The 25,500-nt window shown below is 33.0% G+C and overlaps 2 protein-coding genes and 1 long non-coding RNA gene across 7 annotated transcripts in view; 1 reads left to right on the forward strand and 2 right to left on the reverse strand.

The window, feature by feature from the left end:
* Positions 1–16,566, reverse strand: part of LOC131669035 (uncharacterized) — a 34,903-nt gene extending 18,337 nt beyond the window's left edge. The window contains exons 1-4 of one of the 3 annotated variants that reach the window (XM_058943599.1): positions 16,551–16,566; positions 14,332–14,783; positions 13,548–13,728; positions 10,796–10,960 (exon numbers count right to left, since the gene is read on the reverse strand). In XM_058943599.1, the coding sequence (XP_058799582.1) occupies positions 10,796–10,960; positions 13,548–13,728; positions 14,332–14,718 (733 nt within the window). In that variant the 5' untranslated portion in view covers positions 14,719–14,783; positions 16,551–16,566. Of the gene's footprint in view, positions 1–1,833; positions 2,100–7,038; positions 7,190–10,795; positions 10,961–13,547; positions 13,729–14,331; positions 14,784–16,550 lie in introns of those variants that run through there. The other 2 variants (XM_058943600.1, XM_058943601.1) reach the window with 2 other exon arrangements.
* A 506-nt stretch (positions 16,567–17,072) lies between these two features.
* Positions 17,073–25,360, reverse strand: LOC131669018 (uncharacterized). 2 transcript variants are annotated; one of them, XM_058943572.1, is made up of 7 exons: positions 24,337–25,360; positions 22,820–22,979; positions 19,865–20,014; positions 19,631–19,790; positions 19,223–19,291; positions 18,889–19,143; positions 17,073–17,888 (listed from the first exon to the last, which is right to left on the reverse strand). In XM_058943572.1, exons 2-7 carry the CDS (start codon positions 22,892–22,894, stop codon positions 17,797–17,799), a joined length of 801 nt encoding a protein of 266 aa, XP_058799555.1. In that variant the 5' UTR covers positions 22,895–22,979; positions 24,337–25,360; the 3' UTR covers positions 17,073–17,796. The 2 variants fall into 2 exon arrangements, with proteins under 2 accessions (XP_058799555.1, XP_058799554.1); XM_058943571.1 differs by having other exon boundaries at positions 17,078–17,888; positions 19,223–19,430; positions 19,572–19,790; positions 24,337–25,357.
* On the forward strand, positions 21,743–24,272 carry LOC131669019 (uncharacterized). 2 transcript variants are annotated; one of them, XR_009302338.1, is made up of 4 exons: positions 21,743–22,284; positions 22,651–22,679; positions 22,748–23,609; positions 23,685–24,272. It is a non-coding gene; the product is annotated as an uncharacterized LOC131669019 (long non-coding RNA). The 2 variants fall into 2 exon arrangements; XR_009302337.1 differs by having other exon boundaries at positions 22,748–24,272.
* Positions 25,361–25,500: the final 140 nt, after the last annotated feature.

The raw sequence follows: 25,500 nt of genomic DNA on the forward strand, positions 1-25,500 counted from the left end.
CCGCAAATTTAGATCCCGCAGGTGGAAAAAAAACTGTTCACTGGGTCGAAAGGAAATGTCTTCAGCTTTAATATGAGAGGTCGAGCACTTTTTTTCAATGATTTTTTATCAAGTTAGAGCAATTTTTTTTTTTAAAGCGAGGTTTTTTTACACGCAAATACATCAAACAATAAGCGAGAAAGAAAAAAAACTCTAGACAAACAAAAGATTTATCTATAGATTTATGTAGTTTTATCTATAAAACAAAGATCTGCAGTTTAAATTTAATTTTGGGAAAAAAAAGTTTTTTCGATTTTTTAGCGTGTTAAAAAAGTTTTCACTAAAGTGTAGCTAATGAAATACTTGCAAAATGATATTTATTTTTCTGTTACCAAATAATTCTTAATAAATAATTACTATTTTTGTATGCCAAATAAATAATATTTTTAAAAAGCAATTTTTATTGAATAAAAATAAAAAATAATTTTAAGACAGGATTATATTGTATAAAATTTAAAAAAGCAAGTTTGAAAATCATAATTATGTTAATTTACTGTTTTAACGCGCTAAAAAATCGAACAAAACTTCTTTTCTCAAAATCAAATTTAAATTGCAGATCTTTGTTCTATAGATAAAACTCCATCTTTTTTCTGTTAGAGTCTTTTTTCTTTCTCACTTATTTTTTTATGTATTTGCGTGTAAAAAAACCTCGCTTTTAAAAAAAAAAATTGCTATAACTTGGTAAAAAATTATCGGAAAAAAGGCCTCGACCTCTCATTTTAAAGCTGAAGAAATTCTCTTTCGACTCTGTGAAGGGTTTTCTTTCCACCTACGGGATCTAAATTTGCAGCCTGTTAAAGTCAAATGACATTTTCTGAATTTTTTTATCTTTTTTTATTAGTTATAAAATACTAAAACTTGATGTTTTGGAAATTTGTAATAGCAATCTTTGAAATGTTTTCATCTCCTCTTTTGAATGCCTTTGGATGAAAGATTGATCGAAACTAAGGCGAATGGTTGTGGAACGAGGGCAACGTTTGATTAATAACAGTGACTTTTTCGGCATATAGTTTTTATGTAAAACTCATTTTAGACCACACATTTTTGCAACGAAAACTTTTTGGCTGTGAAATTTGGGATACTTTAGTTCATGAATAAAGATAGTTTTTACATCAAAATTTTTTGGCTATTTTTTACTAGCAACGCTTAATAAAGGAAAAAAATCTTAATTTAAATAACTTTCGACTATTAATTCCGCACAATTTAACTTGGAAAAAGTTATAATTATAATTTAAAATCTTTCTTTTAGTTGGAATAATTAAACTTATTCTAAGTCCGTACTAAATACTAAATTACTAATATATATTTGTATTGTCAGTATGTACTGAAACGTACAATTAAATATTTGATATATTTCATAAGCTTAGTCATTTATTATAATAATACGGTAGAAAAAAATTTAGTTTCTAAATACCTTGAATATTATTCAGAAGTACCAAAATCAATGTGACCACGCGATGAAATAAACTTGGGTGTGATCATAAAACAAACTAAATGATTACAAAATAGTCTACATTATCTACCAACAACTAATTTACTGACTCATTAATACTGCATTTTTACATTCGAAGATTACAACCTACACAATAACTTCACTTCCAATCAGCACATACTCAACTATAAAAAAGCAAAACCATCGTATACATAGTCAATAATGCCAAGAATAACGGCAAGAATAGATCTACAAATTTAGTAATACACGAGAACAACAAGGGGGTAGAAAAGCATTTGGGTTTATCGCATGCCACAAACTCAACAATAATAACAAAGAGATGTTAGTTTGGAAGCTCGAACCTTGGTCGTCATCGTATCTCGAGGCAGTACCGGCATGAGCTCCAGACGCGAGGCTCCTCAGCGAACTGAAGAAGCCGCTCATTATCTGTTTTGCAGGCTACCGCTGCTGCTTCTTCAGTTTACGCCGCCTTCACCATTATGCGGGCCATCCGGCCGCGGAGTTTGCTAGCCGTTCTCGTACCTCATTCTCGTGCGTCCACCAACTTCACACCTCTACCCATCTGCTACTGCTGCCACTCCTACTTCTCCTACGTGTCATTTTGACTCTGTCGGACCACGTAGACGTCTCAATTGTTTTCTTTTTCTCTTTTTACTTTATTAGTGGGTATAATCTAACGTTTTTCAGGACACGGAAACATGTGCGATATCAATACGTACGATAGAATCTTTGACTACTTCTCAAATATAAATAGGTGCTGAAATTATGATTATTTTGGAGGTAATGTTTTACGCAATTTTTCCAAAGTCGTTTAATGTCGGTAATAACTATAAATAGACTTGAATATCTATGCATCGGAAATGACAATGCTCGACGATAATCTATCCACATAAAAATAATTTATTAAGAAAATTGCAAATATGCAAAATTGTAATTTTTTCCTTTATAAATTGTAACAGATATATTCTAGTAAACATAATATTCACTGGAACAGTTCTAAATCACGACGACAGGTGGAAAGCCTACTAAAACACATAATATTAAAGAAACATGTTTTGATTATTCCGTTCTGCAACAAGAAAAGAGATGAGAAATATCTGTTTTAATGAAAACGATGTAAACTGCTATTATCTGCATGATGATGCTTGCTTATGAAACCCCTTTAGCATAATAAACTAAGTAATTATCCTGCTATTATACAAATCAAGGAGACTAACCATTATGCTACGTATGATACAAGGAAAAGTAACACAATAACTTAATTTGACGATGAAGCTCTATAAATATTCCAAATCCACGTCAATCTACGGTATTATACAGATTAAATTGTTTATAAATCAAAAGAAAACCGTTTAAGTTCCGTGTAACGTGAGCAGGCTCAAAAGTTGTAACACACGAGTTATCGATCACCCCGCAGTTGCGTGTATTTTTTTTAATGGTAATAAGATTTACTTTTGATAAGTCGGCCTCCGTTAGACGAGTGAAAATTTAATATAATAATATCGTGCAGTCTCTGCTTATTTTTGTATTGTTATCAAACCTTTTTTTCGTTAAAACATGTAAGCCTCCTGCGGCAGCAATTTTGCATATTGAGATTACGTTTCAGACTTCAATGAAAACCATAATGCGAGAGTTAGATTTCATTTAGCTCTGCTAACTTGATTCGCCCGATAGCTGTCTCATGAAAATTAAACTTTATTGTACACTTTTTAAACATTCCATACAACTCAGTAATCGAATGGATTTCTCTGCGCAATTCCAGTTCTCTTGCATAAGTAATATTCCTGAAGTGGGGATATGACATTGAAAAGTAGATCTCATAGCGTTACATATTTTATTCATTATAGCGAGACTGTCTAGTATCTTAACTACACTATTCATTTTGCTTTCGAGAAGGATTAACGATCGCAGATAAGTTATTATACATGTATACATTCCTTATTCACGAGAATTTATTATCAAAGTAATGGATCGAACTAAAACTTTGATGAACAAAGTTGATGTTACATTGTTAATTAGTTGAACGATTACGTACAAATTGTAGACCGAGAATTGGAAAATTAATAATGCTGCATTGCCAATAATAACACTGTTACGCGACAGATCATCTCATTATCTCGTCAATGTTACTGTCGATTTCTAGAGATCTCAATACGATAATGTCAATGACAAGTATCACTTTCAATCGATAATTTTTAAACGGATGGTAATTACGATATCGGAATAAACGAACCAAATAAACTTTATAAGCACCCGCGTATATAATCATTAGTCAAGCTCTCTATTTTTATCTCCAGTCTCTTTTTCCTTGTAACATATCCTCTCACGCGGGCGTCCCGGCATATCGAAGCACGTGCACCGTATTTTCGGATGGCGGAAGCTTTCTCGCGCGCTCTCTCTCTCTCTCTCTCTCTCTCTCTCTCTCGCTCATATCGATTTTCGATATGTCGCCAAGAGGCCATCAGACCTCTGGAAAATAGCATAGCCTCCGCGGCTAGGCCGACGCGCGTACCGAGCGGCGCAATGAACCGACGATGCAGTCACTCGTATCCACTTTCATCCATCACACCCCCCTGAGAAATCCGTAACTAACTTTTTTTTATCTCATCGATGTACCGAATAACGATCGCATCGATTGTACCGAGGTTTTCAGGTACAGTTAGAACGACTTGTATCGGACATGCGAACTACTTTTTTGAACATTTTGTTGGCTTTTGCAGGTGTTCCGGATCTGACAGGAAATATGTTTGCCTGCACTAAACTACAAACTCGCCATCACCAGGTAAATTAAAAAAATTGATATACGTCAGTGTTTTGTCTTATATCTGCTAATTGAACTCGTCAGCCTGGCTATGGGGAGTAGACACTGCCATATGTTCAAAAACTTGGGTAGATTTACCATATTAATCTTAAGTCCATTGTCAACCCTGGACCGTTCACTTCGGTATTTATTTTTTTTACCTATTTCAGTCAGATTTTCCACTTTTCCTTCGAGCCCCCTCGCGTTTTGCATAAAATATCCTCACGGACCTCGAATATTTGACTTTACAATAACGGAATGGAATCGTTAACACATGGAATTAATCTGTTGCTTGAATTAACAGCTTTGAACTAGTGATTAAAAGTTTGTTGTTCAAATCTCATTAATTGAATGCGAAGAACTGAATGGAACACTCTATGCTTCGAAGTTCATTTGCAACTGTTTTTGATTCTTTAGTTTCTTCTTGTTAAGCCGTAATTAAAACTTCTTGTACTTTTTGCACCTACTGTCTCCCGAGAAATTTCAAGACGGAAAAGCTATCGGACTTATGCTTTTGTTTCCGCATATTCAAAAGTAACAAGCCTACGTAGATGGAAATATTTAGTTTTGCTCCCGAACAAAACTTGTAAATTAAGCAAACGTAAAAATCTTCGTTCGAAGATATCGCTTTAGTGCATGATTTTAATAAACGACATTGCTAGCACTTGCTTCGCGGTGCAGTCTACAGAGTGCAAAGCCGATTATTTATAGCGAGCTTGCGCAATTTTTTACTGGCTGTTGTGAAGAGCAGTCTTTTTAACGAGCGTAGATATAAAAATATTTATCCAATATTCTTCCGCATACTAGAACACGCGCGGCCTGATTAAAGATGAGAATTTGTAAGTTCATGGAAGATCCCGATGTCGATTCTTTTGACTTTCATTCAGTGTTCAAAGAACGTAAGTGTTCTGAATAATTATCTAACTGAAACCAATACTTAATACATAGTTTGAATATTACAATATTTTTGTAAAGAACATCTGCCAATCTTATATTTACTACAAGATAAATCAACATTTGATTGATATTAGTATCATTCTTACTCAAAATAGTGTGCATAAGAATACTGTAGTCGAGCAAACGACAGCGCAAGATTTTGTCAGAAAGGGATTATTATTTAACCGACACTATCCTGACAGAGAATGAATACACGTCCTTATAAGATGAAGTATAACGGCGTAGTTTCCATTTGTGTTACTTTATCCTTATATCGTTTCCACGCGTTTTATTCCTAAAATAATCTTATCTAAAGAACAATAAATCGAAAGAAAAGCGAAAATATTTCGATCATGTTATTTCAAAAGAAATAGAAATGATTCCAGGATTTGTTTATATCGGCGTGAAATTGACTATTTTTCGTGAGTACTATTATCATAGAGGTAGTACTGTAATATATGAAATTCATCCCTTCATCTCACGATGTGGAATTTTTCCCAAACGTGCAATTGCATGTTAAATATAATGAGACTACTTTGAGTTCTATCAAGCTGACGAAAAGAATTATTCATTATTTTCAACCTCTCTCTCTCTCGCTATCTCTCTCTCTCTCATATCATTTATCAAACTTGAATAAATGTATGTGATTTTTGAAAATAGTTTACTTAATTAACAAACGAATACCGTTTAAAAATCTTGGTATTCAAATCTTTAGTTTCCAAATTTTTAACCAACCCCATCTAATCAATTTAATCAATTTAATCAATATTTAATCTACTACTGTCAACGTATATCTCAAAAATATGCTAATAAAACTGATTAATACGACTTCTACATAATCTATAATAAATGTTTTTAAAAAGATACATTTTATTTTCTAAAATTATTAGATGAATACTTTTGGAACACATTCAATGTCAGAGAGAAAAGTTATGAGACAAATATTCACAACTAGTACAACAAATTCGACACAAGTCTAGACATTCAACCTAGGTGGTAATATACTGGTATAGAAGTATAGGTAAAGTACATTGGAACACTGCACTGTAACTAAAAAAAACCAAGATAAAGCGCAGCACTTAAACATGTACTAGTTGAACTGTGTAACGAATGAACTATTTCGCTATAAATGGCAATTGATGGAAATTGAAAAGTATATGTATATTATGATACTGATAGTCTAAAAATATTACAGGAGAATCTAGCGTTTTTAGTTTTTTCGCCATTGATATCGAATTTATAAGTTGAATTCCATTTCCTATAAAGATGAAGTTCGAATTGATATATTTTTTATTTTGATCAATTTTTTGATATTTATAAACAATTTTAAAATTATTCATCATCTTCGGTGTGAATTTCTAGTGATATATCAAAAGCGTCAATGCGTAACAACCTTTATTTGGAAACCATAAAAAAACAGTTTGAAACGATGCCGGATGCCGAAAGAATCTCCAGTTCCTCGGACTTTAACCAAATCCGTCCGCATACTACGCGTGACTCACCAAAAAAGTAACTCCACACAGGCAGAAAGCTCTAGTCAAAACTATCAAATACCGCACATCTCTGATAACAAAATATCAACAACTAGCTATAACACCGAACACGTTTCAATGCTTAATACTTTTACAACAGATGTCCATGACTGACAGACAGAGAGGGAGGAAAAACTGTCCACTGGTCATCAACATTTGTTACAAAACGAAAGAAAAGAAAACCTTACTGCCAAAACCGCAACGTTGCAAGCGCATCAATACCCTTGGCGCTGGTTTTAAGGTGGGAAATGTATGTAGCCTCTTTTGTGTGTGTATACCTGCTCTGTAAACGTGACGTTGTCTACGCCGAAAACGTTGATGCATCACCGTTAAAAATTATAAACGTCACTACACTCATCACACACAATTCACTAAAAAGTCATTTCTCGATTTGCTTCTTTCTCTCTCTCTCTCTCTCGTTAGCCCCAAAACTTCTGCTGTACAACTGGCTTGCCAGTCTCTTACTGTGCAAGTTTATAGCTAACACCACCAGGCTTGCGCATATGATCAGCTGGAATTGTGCGGGTGCGCACGCGCGAGCCGACCATGACGCCACTGTAAGCTTACGTTATACACACGCACACATACACACACATATTAGAGAGAGCGTTCTAAGGGTTGGATACTTGGATTGCGATAAACGAGAAAGGAAATTCATTTGCGTCGTTGGAGTTTTAATGGGGATTTTGATGGTGTGGCATTGTTTTATAACTTACTTATCGATGGTTGTGATTGGATTGGATTGGATTGGAAAAATATTTAAAAACGTTCTAATCTATTATTTTTGGGATCAACTATGGAATAGAAAATATTGTTTTTCACTAAATTCATGATTTGTCAAAATAATACCAGAAATATTAATTTTTTATTAAAAATGTTCTCATTATTAAGAACGAATGGAAGGTTAGGAATCGAAAACAAATAATCGATCTGCTATTGTAAAAGGAAAAACATTTTTAATAAGTACATACTTCATATTTCTTTTTCAACTATACTTCTGAATACAAATAACAAATTGGAACCTTCGATAATCTCATGGTATAATCAGTCGCGTATGACATTGAAAATTCAAGCGCAAGCGCATGTAAGATTTTTCAAGATACGTTCGCATACGGCACGACGAAGAAAAGGCCAGACGGCAGCGCGTCTTTACGGCACGACGGAGTCGAATGAGAGAGGGGGAGAACGTACGACCCGTGGTCGTTTAGGGGAGAAAAAGGGAAACTAAAAACGTCTCACGATTTGGCGCGGAGAGAAGATTGTATCGCGAATAACGACCACCACCGCCTCCTTGTATGTATTTTTTTCGTTTATAGCTGCGTACAGGATATTAGACTATATGTTCTATATTTTGTTCTCTAGATGATTCTGTTGTGAGTACAGCGTACACGGAGAACGTTTTTAGGATATAGGTTTTTCTATAGCGTGAGTATTTAATTATAAATCAAATTTTTATGTTTTCTTTTAAATCAAAATACTGTTTCATAATCAGTCACTAGGCTAAAGATAATAATCTTGACTCATAAAAGTAAATAAAATCAAAACAAATCATCAGTTATCTTGAAATTACGGTCAACAGCTATGAAAACTAATTAAATACAAAATATTGTGATTTATTTTTTATCTCTCTTTCGGCACAATTCAACTATTTTAATTCCCAAGTAATAAATTTGGCTCACGCGTATAAATGTGTTACGAAATATGTATGTAGAAAATGCCTCCCACGTGTATCATTCTGCGGAGTGTATCATCCTCCTTCCGAGAGGCGACAATCTCTCCTACGATATTCTTCTTGCGTTTCATATTTCCACCTGATAATGGTATTTATTTTCGATCAGTGTGTTTATTAATTTATTTGCTTAATTCTCAGTAATATTGTTTAGAAAATATTTTAACAATATTGTCAAATAATGATCGAAGTAATGTTTATTTGAAATAGCCACAATTCATTATAATCAGTAGTAGTGACTTGCTATGGTCAGCCGAACGTTCAATAAATAGTGGATTCATTTTAAGGTATGCCGTGATGGATTAGTCGTATAATCACAAATTTATTTGAAAGATTTTCAACAAATTCATGTATTTCTAAAAGTATTAGTAAAAAACATTTTGCAAAATGATATTACATTCTGACGTTGACATCGCCATAAACGATAAAATACAGTTGAACGACTCATTTGATAAACGATCTATTGATATAAAACGCGCAACAACTCGACGTCCCATAGACATGAATTTCTTCAAAACATTAAATATACATGTAAGCATTCGCGATAAATCACACCGAATGCCACTTCTACGAATACATCACTTAGAAGATGACAAGTCGCATTTAACGCTTTCTAAAACATTTGTATAGCGATGCGTCGCTCCTATAAATTAACAGCATGCATCTCTTAACTTTTCACTCTCAACTCTACCAAGTATTAGCAGAGTTACAAATAATTGTAACGTGATTATATTAATGATATCGTCATTAAGGAAGTCCTCCTTTAACTTCATATACACTAATGATCGAACTTATGAAACACTGTGACACGCAGAGCACGCGTAAACCAAGTTTTGCCGGGATGATAAGGAAAACTAATCGTTCGGAGCAAGCGCACTGTACGAGTATATTATTGATCAACACTCGCGTGCGCATAGACGATCGTGCCAAAAATTTCTCTCTCGGTAACTGAAGTTCTCATACGCGCCCCCAGTCCGATTCGATTATATTGGCCTGCAAATAGCACAAACGGCAGACAGACTCGCCAAGGTTAATGAGCGAGAAATAATCTTATCAGACGTGTCAAATTATCTCTGATAGAAAGCTGCTCTTCTTGTTATGCATGCACATTGAATATTACCGAGGATTCCGCCTGCGAGGGTTTAATTCAATTTACTTTTGGATGGTGTCTGCTAGTTCACTTGGAGCTGGATTTGAATGGCATTATGCATGAAAATACTTGTTAAATTTATTGGTAGTTATATGTTAAATATGTTGTAGATGGTTTTATATGTGAAAAAATTTAAAAAATTGCTTTACATTTGGATTCGAGAAGAAATAAATTACGAATATTCCATATCACCGCCCTCAGCGCAAACAGTTATAACTTTTCAACGTAAGCCAATTTTTCAATGTACAATAGCTTATATTCGGAAGCTGGTTGGGAAAGCTTTACAATGGGTCCTTGCACGAACTTCCCTTTATGGCCTTCAAGTAGTTAGACTTTCAAGCAAATTCTTTTTTATTTCAATCCGCGAAAGTGAGTATAAATATATAACGCAACTTTCCGTAACAAATCATTTTGAAAGCTCAAAATAACACGTAATACTTGAAATCTAATCAAAGATCTAAATATATTTGGAAAAGAATAAAATTTAAATATTATAAACCTTATGGTATTATTTAAATCATAAGTAATCGTTGATTTTAAAAAATATACTACAGCTAACGGAAAAATGAACTACAAACTAAATATTTTTTTAAATTGTTACATCATATGCTTTCATATACCACTGAACATTCATTCATAACAATTTTTACAACACTTATTAAAGCGTATTTTGCAGTTCGATAAATTTCAGCGATTTATACAAACTATATTGAGGAAGGTTATGTATGAAAACTGCTTGAAATAATTTTTTCTTCCTTATATTATAATCTTTTATAACTCTTTTGCTATTTTCAAAGGGATTAACCACATTGAGTTCGACAGAAGTTTTGTAACTGTCTCGAAAGCTTTGATTCATTAGGGTCCACGCAAGCAATTTCCGTTTCGTTGCTTTAGAAACTCCACGAGAAGTACGGACAAGTACAGCAAGCTCGAATAGCAGTTTATTGAACTTTAAAACAGAACTAGCGTCAATTCCTTTACGTAATTTTGTGCACGATGCTAGGAGTATATGGGAGTAGCACGACTAAATAGAGGAGGCATTTGTGCATCAGTGGATTTTTACGAGAACATTTCGTTTGGAAAATTTTCAGCGCAAGCTCAAGCAGTGAATAAATTCTTCAATTTGATTGTATCTTTTATAGTAATGAGTACTCACAGCGTTTGCTGCTGTGCGCCTGCAGATGAGCGGTGACAACGTTGCAGAGGCGCTCGTACCTTGCTTTCAAATAGTCTCGGCGTCTCAATTGGCGAAGTAGTAAACAACCTGTGTGGTTTACATACTCCTGTAAGCAATTCTGAAGTACTCGTAGCTCGGCTGTGCCTGTTGAAAGAAATGATGTGAGCTTTTTTTTTTAATTCATTGCTTTATTAACTACAGGTAACATAGTTATTTAGCTTTATACAATAATAATGAAAAAAAGAATAGGTTACATATTTATGCAATAAGTGTATACACTTTGGATTCCGTACATTATATAGTTTTATATTTTGATTTTACATTTTTTAATAAGAAAGAAATTTATTAATATGAAAGAAAAGATGTGAGCTTATATATACTTGATGGATAATAACATTTTAAAGTGCTCTTCGACAGATAGTATTTCGTACATTGCTTTGTTAAAAAAGTAGATTATCCTCTGATTCATTTACTTTTTACTACAATGAAAATTATTGAAAATACAATTCTTCATTTTCGTAATATTTCTACACTTCAACCACTCCGACGGAAACAATCACTGCCAGCATAATAACAATAGTAATTATAAAATCCAAGGACATTGTCAGAGCAGTCATACTAACTCATGTATAATTAATTAATCATCAACAAATTAACTATAACTTCAAACAGTAATCAATAATCAAGCTCATTGTAAAAGTTTTGTATCAGTACATGTAGAAATCTAATCTCACGCAATAAAATTCTACTTTTTTGCAGTGTTAATAACAAACGTGATCAGACAAGATAAATGGAAATTCTCTGAAACAATCATTCAATGAATCGGTAACCCTGTACTGTCAAACGCTGCGCGTGTACTCCATTCATCGCCATCTATTCAATTCTCTCGGCTCACACAACAAATCGTTATTGACGTTCCTCTATATTTTTATTTTTTTTTCATGGTGTTATTCACCAATTATATTCTATTCATATCCCATTTTTAGATCCTTCGTTCTATAAAGACTTGAATGAAACTTTTCTAAAATTGTTTTGTTAGAGCTCCCAAGATTATAATTAGTAGCTCATCTAGTTTTATAAACTTTACTTAAATATTATACAAAAAGGTTCCCAATTAACTTTTTATAATATAGTTCTATTCTTTTATGGTTTTTGATATATTATATCATATATTTATATTTGTTGTTTTTTTTCTGGTTAGTTTAAATCATTCTTTTAAAAAAAGTAGATAGTTTTTTTCTTTTTATACATAACAAAAGAATAATCCACGAGCTAAACAAGCAAAAACAAAAGAATACTAACGCATGAAAAGATTAATCCTATTTTCTTTAAGTAAGCATTTGTGGAAAATAAAAGCTCGCATAAAATGGTTCGTCAATGTACATATATCGACACAATATTAGACACAGACAGACACACGCACACATAAAAAGAAACGAGCGAGAAAGAAAGAAAAAAAAAGGAAAATGAAGAACATATACACGCTCGTCGCGGGTAGACATGACCTCCTTGACTCTCTAGCAGCTCGCTCGCTTTATCTCGTGCGCACCACTTCAATTTGTCGTCGTTGTCGTCGTCACTGCGGCCCCCTTGGTAGGTGCGCGATGCTTCTTTGAGGGATAGACAGACGCGCGCTGAATCGAGGAAAAATCCGCTGATGCCTAGGGTGCGTTATTTGAGTAAGAGTGAGCTTGCTTGCTTGACTTTTCTTTCTCAACAGCTCATTTACTGTTATATGTAATCTAACGGAGTTTGTGATTATTTAGTGTTTTTCATTCATTATCTATTGGCAGTTGTTGTAACGCTCTCTTTAAAACAGAATGTTATTCAATACACATTAAATAAACCTGACGTGACTCAATGCACTTTGAAACCACTTGCAATATTTGTTCAAAAAGTAAGGTATTAAAGAATTCGCAAATATTTTCACAAAATTAGTTGCCAAGTACTGCCTTAGAAATATACCTTTACCAAGTTAATAAAGTTTAACATGATTTTTAATGCTTATTTCAATTTTTATTTTATTTAAGAGTTTGTAATAATCAATTGTCTTTCCTTAATTAAATTACTAGAATAACTTTGCTTCTATATGTATACACTGTTTCAAAATAAATTTTATAAAGTCAACTAAATTTAACCTATCGACTATATTGAAATTGAATACTTAGTAATTATTTAAAAAATTAACAGAACACCTATAGTACTCGAGCAAAATACAATTAAAAGTTCTTTGACCTTCTTGTAATTCAATTTCTCTTGGTAAATCCCAATAACGGTAGCATGTAACCCAAACGATTCAGAGGTTTCAATTTAATTATAACAAAAAGTATTGATGAAAACAGTACAAACGATATCCATCGATTGCACAATCGTACTGACAGAACAATTTCACAATCGATGCATTTAATGAGGTTTATTCGCGACCAGTTTGTATGAACGATACTAGCACCTCTTTGCCTGACGTAATTGTTCGTCCTCAAATACAACTGCTCAACACTTCATCTTTCTCTTTTTTTATAACCATGGAAAATATGATTTTAGCAAAATGATCTTAAATTTGAAATACATTTCTATACTCAATGTGTAATATTACTTTGGCATAATCCCATATTCAATCTCCTAAAAAAAATATAACTAAACAGAAATATATATATCCTAGGATAAATAATAGCTCCAAGTTATTACTTTATTGGTGAACTGGTCTGGAAGTCAAACATTAGAGATGACTTACTTTTGAGCTGTAGTCGTATCCTTTGTAAATGCGGTCTCTCTCGATGTGATGATTTCCATGACGAATCACCGCCACATGTAGATTCGTTATCAGCGCCATAGATATTACCCAGCAACTGGTCTACTAACGATGAAACAGGCTCCTGCGTTGCAGTTAATTCCGGAAGAGGTAGTGGGTAACTCTGCGAGTTGTGTGGATTTAATAAAAAGAAATTAGTTTTGTTAGAATTTGTTGATTAATATAACTGTGGGTTGGAAGTGTGTTTTTGACATTAACTTTGTTTGAAAAATTTTTCCTACTTTAGTTTTCTAATTTAAGTTTTTTTTCATATATTTGTATTCAAAAATTTTACATAAAAAGTGTAATATATATGTTTGCTATTGTAAATAGAACAGCTTATCTACAAAAGGTTTATCTACAAAAAAACTTCTTTATTTTAACTACGATCCTATTTTGCACAGTCGTCACTTCTACAAGCAGCATAATTTCCATAGAGTATAATAAAAAGGATTTGTTTCCCTTGATCTTTCTCTCAAATATTTTTTTTATCGTGTAACGATTATCTTTATTGGATGATAAAAGTAAATCACATTGTGTAGAAAATTATTTTATTATGATTAACTACGTATTTAATATTGAATAAGTTGCAATTTCGTCAGTAAATTATTTAAAAAAATTATCCTGAAGAAACGAAATATAATAGAAGAAATTCAATAAAAATATTCCTTCCGATTTGGATGAAAAACTCTATTAAAAAGATATTAACCTTCTTCCTCTTTTCCACTCCAGATTCCATCGAACTTTCATGCATTTCATCGACAAGTCGATTGTTATCAATTTCCTCATTATAATCGAGCGACTTAGATCTGGCGATCTTAAAAACATTCCTCTTGTTAGCAAATTCATCGTGAACGCCGCTCTGAATAATAGTCGTGTTTCTTCTTTTCGCTGTTAATTTGCGATTGACGCGGTTTAGCTCAAGGAAATCCGGTGTTTCCAGTATTTGCTGTATGAGATTCTGACGTTTCTTGTGATACACGCTGAGTTCGGCGGCGCTGGTGCGATGAGTTACTACTACATCGCCGAACACTCGCTCGCTCTCCACATCCACGCATTTAAGACGATAACTCAACTCTACGTCCTGAGCTGTCGGCATTACCCGCCAGTTCATTGCTATAATTTTGTTGAAGCATCATCGGCAATGATTTCTCGACTTTTTTTCGCTTGTTCTCGCTTCTGTAATTAAGGTAATTCAAGGATTGCGATTAATTGTTCAACCATTAATAAAACTGGCACAACAACCAAACACCTAAAATTGGATATTTTTCATGATATTCACTATTTATGACGAGTCAAATATTCTTCCAGATTTGAGTATTCCTTGTACACATAGAAAACTCGAATTAACTATCATTTTGCGATTGTACTTATTAAAAACTGGAATTATCTATCATTTTGCGATTTCCCCTAAGTATGCACAACTTTTCTTATTAAATAATTTATATTATTATTATCGAACACTTAATATTTTCAGGTATGATAATGATCAATATTTTTAATGTCATTTTTATTAACACAAATGGGCTCACTTAATGATTTACTCATAAAAAATATTCTACTGACAATAAACCTAGAATATTAGAAACAGTAAACTTTACGTATAGACAATGAACAGTCTAACACAAATCAATTTTCGGTTTCAATTATAATATTACATTATTATTATATTATTAAAGACTAACCTTAATTGAATTCATTGAATATTTAACTCAGCTGCGACCAGGAGAATTTTTGGTTTCGTAACATTTTTTTACGATGACGATTAAATATTATTATGTTACGTTAATAATACTAGCATTAAAGTTACAGTACAAACTATCGATATAATTTTGTTGATACTACTTATTCTTTTCTAATAATATCAAAATTATTAGTAAATACTATTGAGTAAACGTAATATTCACACAATTTATGTTTAAAAAAAATGATTAAAAAAAAATAACTACTCTAAAGTATAGTCGCATGAGGTAAGCGTATGTGTACGAGTGCACATGTACCACACACAACCTCAACGAAAATAAGTTTATAAACAAAAGGATGAGTTTGTTCATTTCAACTAAAAAAAATGAAACTGTCACACTACGATTTTAGGCTTGTACGATATCCCTTTGCGATAGCACTTAACATAGTGACGCGCTTTTCATGTTCTTATCGTTCGTATATGCTAATTAGTAGTAAGAAAGCTAATTAAGTAGCCCAGAGTATACAGACACAGCTGCGTTTGCTTTCCGTTTGTCACTAGTAATGAGCTATTTATAATTTTTTATTTTTTACTCATATTTTCATCCTTGTATGAAATTTCAAAATGACCTGTTTTACAATTAAAAAAAACTAATTATATTGTTAAATTAATATGCTTGTAAAACTGAATAATTTTCGTAAAAGTAAAATATTCAAGAACTTCACTTTATTTTTGAAACTCAACGCGCATTTTTTATTCAAACTTAGTTCAAGGATTCTTATATCCATCTCAGTATATTCATATTCACGTTTTACTATTCACTGAAGATTAACTTGTTGAATTCATTAAAAAAACAGTCCAAAATAGAAACGTCCGGATTAGTAACAATATTCTTTATTCAAAATAAAATGTTATTCAATTATTATTTTTCATTGTCACTTTGTCGACTATTTTAAATTCTTCAGATTATTGATTGCTTCATGGCGAACCCTCGATTGTGGTCAAAAGCGAAATATTCTGCTAATATGACACTTTGTAATGGCGAATTGCTGAAATATTTTTTTTTTTTTACGATTAACGTTAAGTAATTTATGACATTGGAAAAATAAAAAAATGAAAAGAGTGACCTATATAACCATGAATCATATACCGGCGTCAATGCTTTGAAAATATAAATAGTAAAACAATTTAAATATTACAAAAAATATTTGCTTAAATATTGTAAGCAATAATTATATTTTTAAATATGTATGTACACTTACCATCGAAAGAATTTGTGCCAGCGTAAAAATATTTCTCGTTTTGGTACATATTAATCCAACGATCTGACATTTAAAGAAAAATTCAATACAACACCATGTATAAATCAAGGATAGAACATCCCTCTTATTCTTTCGTAACGAGACCTGGAAGCATTACATGCTCACGATGCTACGGTGCACTAAAAACACAATGCAAACGATCGTTTCGACGTTTTTAGTGCCGTTTCACGTATATGCGTGTGTGTGTGTACGTGTAGCGCCGCGTCGGTAGCGAACCACAACTAGAACTGTTGGCGATAATAATACATTATATTGTACGCGTTCGACAACACAGAAAACTAGTACTGAGTGCGATACGCTACTCCCAATGTTTGTGCACAAATATGATCTTATCTAATGCCCAAACGATTAACATTTTTTTTGTTACACTTAGAATACGTGTCGCTGTGGTATAGTTACAGTTCAATTTTAAACATGGGAAGTATTCTTGGATAATTTACAATTTTTTTTTAATACTGAAGTTAACATCTTTATTTTGAAACATAAACATAAGGGATGCAATCACAAGTCAGAATGTTCTTTCATCTTTTGTTTATTACTTTATATATAACTCACTGTGATTACATATTGCCTATTCGACAAGAAACACTCGTTTCTTAACATCACAGAGAACCGCAAAAAGACAAGAACTTCATGTTAATCAAAACGACGAATAAAATTAAAAGAAAACTTAAATTAACTAAATTTTTTAATACGTCCCTTATTTCAAACAACTTGAAATGAGATCAAAGGAATTTCCATCAACAAAAGAAAAAAAACATTATAAGTCAGGTTAATAAAAATAAATAGTTAATTAATATTTGGTTAAAGAAATAATAATTGACAGTAAAAGCAAACTTTCTTGTCAAAGAAAAAGATACATGAATATCATGCAACATTACGACTAATTTGCTTTCGCATACATTTCTCACGTCTGTCTGTTCGCTTCATATATATTTTTTTATAATATACTTCTTTTTTCTTCTCATAAACATTTCTGTAAAATAATAACAGTAACAATATTTTTAAACTTTGTACAAAATATAAATAAGTCTCTGCCAACTTTCAGCAGTAACAGCGTCTTTAACTCCACTGTCTATACCACAAAAAAACTGGCGTAAAGACCTTATCGTATCGATTGTAATCTTCGACCGCTTAAATAAAAAGCGTTCTGTGCATGGGGACGGAATTGTGAAGTATCCTTCCATCAAGTGAGTTCTGTGTACTCAGTGAAGCCGTGGTTCGGTGGACCGAGTAACAGGACTCCCACGCTTCGGTCTTTTGAGGCAGTTACAATGTCTGTATTGTATACTTAAGGAGTTTTTATATGTATTACATTTGTATAAATTAATAAATTGACATAATCAAAATATTTTAGAAGAAAATTGAATACATGAATATTTTACAAATATTTACATATTCAATTTATGTGTATTTGTGAAGCACTAAAATATATACAGTAAATGACTTACTTTTATTTGCTTTTTTAATTTTATGTTTTAAAAATGACTGCATACAATCCTTTAACGGATATATTATTGATAATCATATGTGAAAATTTATAAACAGCTTTTCGTGCGGACAAGGAAAATGCCAAGATATCGGATTACAAATTTTCTTTAAATTTAGAATAATAATCTCAGATAACCCACAATGTATGAAAAAAAGTTTCAAAACTATCTCATACATCTTATATCGTCATTTATAGGCATAAACATGAAAAATTACTAAAATCTAGCCAAACTTTTTCTCACAGCTTTAGCTAAATTTTATTTATTATAATTCTTAAAAGTGATAAAAGTTTTAATTTAATAGCTTGTACAAAACTAACGATTTTTAACTCAACGATAATAGATCAAAAATGATTATAAAGATCGAATATTTAAGGGCATGTAATATCAATGTTTATGTCTTTTCTAATTAAGTTTTGAAATCGACGACATTGGCGTCAAAAATTATTATTTTTCATTGGGTAAGTACTAAATTCAAACTTTCAGTTTTTACGTCTATATTAATTCAAAATTGTATTAAATGAATCCCATATTAAGTTTCGAGCAAAAGAAGACTTTTTAATTGTAATGATTTTATATTAATGTCCATGTAGGGATAAAAAGCATATGATACGTATGACACTTTTTTTATACATTACGGGCTATCAAAGACTACCCTATATTTTTAAACTTTCCTTGTAAATATATTGTCTTATTATCTTGTACGCTAATATTGAAATTTAATTGATTATCCTAAATTACTCTATAAAATAGATGCCTGATAACTGTGAAATTGTAAAAAAGGATACATTCATCATACGGAGAAATATCTAAGTCTTGAATATCGCTTTTGTGACGATATACTTCGCCGAGGTATTCGTGTCTGTCAGGATATCGTCGGTACCTTCTGAGAATACCACCGTCACAAACAGAGTACAATGTACTGCCGTTCGAGGTATAGCGCAGTTTCCAAACTGGGCAGTCTTTGTGCTCTTTCAGAAGCTCCTGGATACCAGAATCGGGAACGTAGGCCGATACAAGATCTCCACCGCACATAATCAAACCTAAAAATGTCGGTTATATTAATTATTCGTATGAACTATGAATTTACAAACTCTATTACATGCTGAAAAAACGACTCACTGTAAAATCCATCTTCAGCATTTCGGCAGTATGGTTCAGGAGTTATGCAAACAGAATTGATAGTGTGTCCTGTTTGAAAAGCATAAAGTACACGTCCATCAGGTGATGAGACCTTGCACGTACCGTCAGTACCACCAGTCAAAATAGAATTTTGCCAGGGCCACGAAGCAGGCAAAAAACAAATATCCCTAATAATCGATCCATGTAACTAAAATATTTAAGAATTGCTGTTAAAAATTAAGCCAACGCGCGGATCAAAAATCATTATGATTTAAAGAAAATTAATGTCGATGAAAGAAAGTTTTCCATCAAACTAATTTTCCGTGTCGTGGTACAAAAATCTATTCACATCGTAAACAAAATCTAAGGGCAGTGGCATCCGTAGGTCGACGAGGGTCAGACCTTTACCATTCACAGCTACGGAGACAGCTAAATTTGGTCCTGAAGGGTCAGTTGCCAAGCCAGTTCTATCTCTACCTCCGAAAGCGCAGTTATCGTAAGATAGCAACTGCTCGCCTCGTTCCACGTCTACTACGACTAGTCTTCGTGTATTTGTTGCTGCTAGTACCTGCGAATTTTCATAGTGTAATTTGATCAATTATCAGAAATTTTAGGTTTAATTTTAAGATAATTTTTAAGTACTCTGGATCCATCCGAGGTAAACCGCACAGCGTTAACATTTTTTACTTGTGTCATTGGCGTTATCTGGTAACATCTGAGTAATTCCATTCGCAAGGCCGAGTATAGATTGACCTTCCCATCATAACCGCCTGAGCAGAAAAGGTATCTATCCTGCAATAAAAAATCAAATATTAATTTGTCTAATTCACAAATTATCTCAATCATTAGATATTTAAAATATATCATTTCACTGAATTGATGTTTCATCCTGACAGAAATATGCAGATGGAAAGCTAATTTACTAAATTTGTTCTCTCTCCTAAGGTTTTGACAATATTAAGTTACGTCAACTAATCATATACCGAGTGACTCTACTTAATCTTTAAGAAAGTTCTCAAACGGTTTTCTCACCGACGCGATCAGCCGCATTTGCAAAAAGCGTCTTTTGCGTCGCAAAAGTAAATTCGATCTCACAGCCCACGAGTAAATATGAACTGATTTTGCCTGTTTTAAAAGCTGAAAAGAGCACCGCAACCGCATTTCCAGCTCTCTAAGATTTCAACGAAACAATAATTTAAACAAGACATTTTTTAATTAAGAAGTAATAATTAAATTCTCTCTTTAATCTGTTTTTATAAGTACGCTTCTCCGGTTAGAAATAGGATTCGCATTAACTTTAGTAAATAAGCGAATCGCGCGAAAACAAGGCAGCAATCTTTTAAAGTTTCGTTCTCTCCTTTTTTTATCTTTCATTATTATTTCTTAAATAACGAATAAATTGTAGATACACAGTTTTGAGATGCATTGACATAGCGAGTAGCGCGAGCGGGAGAGAAATGAGCTCTTTATCTTTTTCTTCCCTTACCTCTCTGTCTCGTCCTTACTAACGAGTTATTCCTACTTCACGTGCACTCTCTGACTTCCGGTTGTACTAACTGTCATCGTATCTGCTCTTTTACTCTGACGTGGCATCAAGACGAGGGTGGGGCAATTAATTCATTGGCCGGTAACAATATTATCGCGTCTACGAGTAATGTGCCCTGGGCCTTCTTTGCGGGGAATAGGCAGCGGGACGAGCAGTGATTTTTTTCTTATACCTGGCAAAAACTCCGGGATGCATAAATTACCTAGTTATCTCGACCTTCCGCAATCACATGTAGTTCTGATTAATAATTGTTTCAAATCAATCACCAACGTCTGACTTATTTTCCCTATTTTTTTATTAATAATTTAATACTGCCACTTGATAACTACCGAACTCTAAATAAATGCCACGATTAAACCAAACCAATTTTAACAGTGAACGAAGCAAACTTTCCAACTATCCTTCAACGAATAGTAAGTGCGTGACTATCGTGTGTAGCGTATTCATGCACAACTATGCTTATGTTGCGCAGTCGTAAGTGCACTCAATGTGAAACCAGCACAGCTTCGACCACCTACCAACTCATGAGATAAGAGCAGCTGTCCAGCTCGCTGTGTCCCGCAGGAGCTGTTTTCAATGCGTCAAGATCACGTTAAAGTAATGAGAGCTAACGTCTGTTATTATATCAGGTTTATTATAAATTTATCTTTTTTTCTTTCTTTAGCTTCTACAGTGTATCAATATTGAAAGTTCATTATTAATCATAATTTATTACACCGACGGTTGTTATAAAAATTTGTCTCCCCTTTATCGAACGCAAATAAAATCGATATCTGAAAATCCGGATATAACAATTGTATATATTAAAAGTTGTATTTATAAGCTCGAAAAAATGTTAGATAGAGGAAAGGTTATTAAAAACAATTGTATATATTAAAAGTTGTATTTATAAGCTCGAAAAAATGTTAGATAGAGGAAAGGTTATTAAAATAAATAAGCTAGAAGAAAGGTTACTGTTAATTCTTACGTGCGACGTTGATTTTTTAACATTAAAATTTATAAACGACTTCATAATACGAGTAACGTTTCGCAAACTGAGTGTTCGTGTCGTAAGAGAGGAAGGGAGGGGGAGCGAGACGAGTGACGGGGAGAGACGATTGACACTTTGGGCCGAAAATATGAGTCAGTTTTTGACTAGACTGAGCGCCGATTAGCGTGAATTGTCAAGAGCTTTTTGCTCATGAGCCTTTCTTTTGCGTTTGTCGAGCTTCTGTCTTTATTTGTTATCTTGCTTGCGTGCGTGTCTCGTGCGTGATTCTGGAAGCGACCGTGCCCATTACCGGTGATTTTGGACGGGGCCTCAAAGTGACGACCCCATAGGGTGTTGCCTCCTTCGGCTTCTTACAGCGGTTGCAAGATCACCCTGAGGCGGTCACGTACGCTAGTTACAGCTAGGTAACTTTCCGGAGTCAACCCAGTGCAAGGGCTGAACCCGTGATCGAGACGTTGGTGTACTGGGTTCGCGCGGTCTAGCGCTCGCCTCCCACAACCCGGACAAACCCATCGTCACCAAACGGTAAGAGGGCTCTTGGGCTAATTTTTAAGTGAGACACCATCACTGTAATTCTTTGTTATATATATATATATATATAAGGTTTTGTATTTGTATAACTTTGTGTTTGGCGACGTTGATTTAATTGTAATTTTTTTAAAGTATTATTTTGAGGTTTCCCCCCTCCCCTTGAGACCGGAGTTTTTTATGCTTCTTTTTCATTTCTTTTCTTCTTTAAATTTTTTAATAAATAAGAGTCGCTACAAATTTTGTGATTGTTATAAGCCTATGCGTGAACATCCATTCTTCTCATTCATTCCTCAATTATTTCCTTTAAACCCGTATAAAACTCTAAGTGAGATTTAATGACTACACTCAATCTAATTACAGACTACAATATGTGAAACCATTCCGACAATGTGAGTACTTTTGCGTTTGAAAAAAAAGAGAGAGACGATAAAATTCTCGTGCAACTGCACATTATCAGCAAGGCGAATGCGGACAGTACGTGCAACGCCGGAGGACATACATGCTTGTGATATCACTGTTTTGAACGTACCCGTGGACTGAATGCAACACCTCGAACGCTGCCCTGGTGGAACTTGAGAAACTTCGGCGTACCTTCTTGTTGCATCGTGATGAATAATTTTTTTTTCTTTTTCTATCGAATACTCATTGGCCCTTTCCCCATCGCCGCCGCCGTCGGTGTACTGCTGCCTCTACGAATGGGAAACGGTTTTACGTTAATCACTTCAATAACTTGACTTCAGTGCTTTTTTCCTTTGAAATCGTAGAAATAATAGCAGAAATGGAGAAATTAGTGTTTCGAAAAATAGTATCAACTTCTTTTTTTATTTTAAGTACTTTCGTAATTACATCTTTCGTAACTCATTTTCTCAATATTATTCCTAATAACACTGCTACAAAATATTACGTGTGCAATGGCAATGTGTAAAAAGTAGAATGACCAAAGACCGATTGGAATTGAAAAACTTAGTTTTTGTGGATATTGCAGTATTCTTAACTTACTTATTATCAAGACTTTTTTATTGAGCGAGTGATCTTGATCAAAGTCCAACAAAGTTACGAAACGAATAATAAAAAATTTAAACATTGCACATTTACAAGCTCTTAACAACATAACTTATTGAATAATTTATATTTATTCATAAACCATAAGTACAAATGACGTTGTTGAGTAAAGTGTTTTCTATAATTATCATAGAAATTAATACAAAAAACAAACTGTTTTGTTTGAAAATTATTTAACAACAATGAATTCCTTAATGTTTTTTTTTCGAAAACAGCATTACCTACGTAATTAAGCCTCTTTCACACTGACACTACAGGTAAATCGGTTTTCTTAGTTATCATGAATCAAAATTCTGAAATATTATTGATTTTATCATTATATATTTCGACAGATAAGAAGAAATCAAAATATACGGCAATTAACAATAAAATCAAAATAACAGAAAGTGATGATAAAAATAGACATCTCATGAGTAATATAGGACAAGGGCACCGTTTTTTGTAGCATAAACTAATTTGAGGACTTTTTTCAACTATTCGTGCACGTGTAGTTTGATTTTATAAAGGCCAAGATAAATAAAAGCAACATCAGTTACTATCTGCCAGCTCGAGAAGAATCTGAATACTTTTCAAACTTATTTTTCAAGCATCAAGTACATAGATTCAAGCTCGCTTCTGCGCAAATAAGATCATGCAAACTCTACTATAAATTTGTTTCAATCTCATCGGATGAATCCTAAGATAGAGTCGAAAAGCCCTGTTTACTATTTGTTATCAATAAACGTTCAAGTTAGACTCTGTTGCTAAGTAGCACCGCGTACATAATAAAAAAACTCACGATATTTTTCACCGCACATATTTTTCTCACAGCATATATACACACATATCAACACAATATTCGTCTGCACTTTTTTTCTCGCAATACGGAGCTCCAACAGTACAAACGCTAAGCACATATAGCATATATATATATATATATATATATATATATATATATATATATATATATATATATATATATATATATATAACATAAATAACAACCTCATCATTTTTCCCTCGGCGCCGCTCCTCACACATTCAACGTTCCTCACAACCAAAAATCCATCGTCACAGCGTGTTACAGCACTGACGTATAGATTACTGTGGCTTTACTTTCTTTCTTTTTTTACAGGCGTCGTTTACATTGAACGCTAAATAACGCACGCGCGCTACGATGCCTTGATTTTTCTCTTTTCACTTTCTTTCTCTCTTTCGTCGGTCTCTAACATAGAGAGGCAACAATTTTCCAGACGACGACACTAGTGGAAATCCGATTTGTGATATGGATATGTGACAGAGACAGAAAATATTGTGCATAGATTCGCTGCGCAAGCGCACTAACGTCGAGCTATGCACTTTATTTCATAAGGTATGTTCACTTATGACGTCATTGGCAAACATAGTCGACCCTGGCCTCAAAATTCAAATTAGCATCATGCTTGTTTCTACTAAGTTAATATTTATATTAAATCTATAGATCTCAAATTATTGTTTAGTTAATTTTTGTGTCCTCATTGAATTTTATTTTTCAAGGCAATTAGTTTCAAATCAAATATTGAATGTATGTTCCAAATTAAATTTACATCCCACTTAATAATTCATTATTAATAATAACTGATGGACTGAAATTAGAATTAGTAATATTTACACTAAACGAAACACTGCGGATGCTGCAATCTTGTAATTCGAAGATGGAAGAAATAGCTTAAAATGTAAACATTTTATTAATAAAACTAAAACATTATTTCATGGAAATACGTAGGATATTTTGAATTTTGACTTAGCATCGATCACAGTTGACGACTAAACCGTGCTAATACAATATATTACATCTTACCCGACGTAATTTTATATATAAAATTTTATTTCATAAATATGTTCATAATTTAAATCATATCTTTTTATGTATAATAAATCCTAATCTATTTATTACATGCATACTCTAAACAAATAATTACTTTTCTGCCTAACGTCATGTATGTTCATATTTCATATAGCAATAACATTAACATTTATTATTTTAATATATTAGACAGATTGTAAATAAACAAGGAAGAAATAAAAAAAATTTCTTTTTAGCATTGTCTGAATTTATTGATATAATTGTGTAAATTGAAGTTTTACTGAAACTTGTAATCAATTAAAATTCCCTTTGAGATGCCCAAA

The sequence above is a fragment of the Phymastichus coffea genome, unplaced genomic scaffold, assembly GCF_024137745.1.
Source record: "Phymastichus coffea isolate CEN01 unplaced genomic scaffold, Cenicafe_Pcof_1.1 PCOF00086, whole genome shotgun sequence".
NCBI lineage: Eukaryota > Metazoa > Arthropoda > Insecta > Hymenoptera > Eulophidae > Phymastichus > Phymastichus coffea.

Bases quoted from the DNA above. Each gene is read 5' to 3' on its own strand.
- LOC131669018 (XM_058943571.1), bottom strand. From the start codon at position 22,894: ATGCAACAAGAAGGTACGCCGAAGTTTCTCAAGTTCCACCAGGGCAGC. The intron at 20,015-22,819 runs GTACGTTCAAAA...TTTTTATTGCAG, and splicing joins GTGTTGCATTCAGTCCACGG to GATAGATACCTTTTCTGCTC. The intron at 19,144-19,222 runs GTGAGTCGTTTT...CGACATTTTTAG, and splicing joins TGCTGAAGATGGATTTTACA to GTTTGATTATGTGCGGTGGA.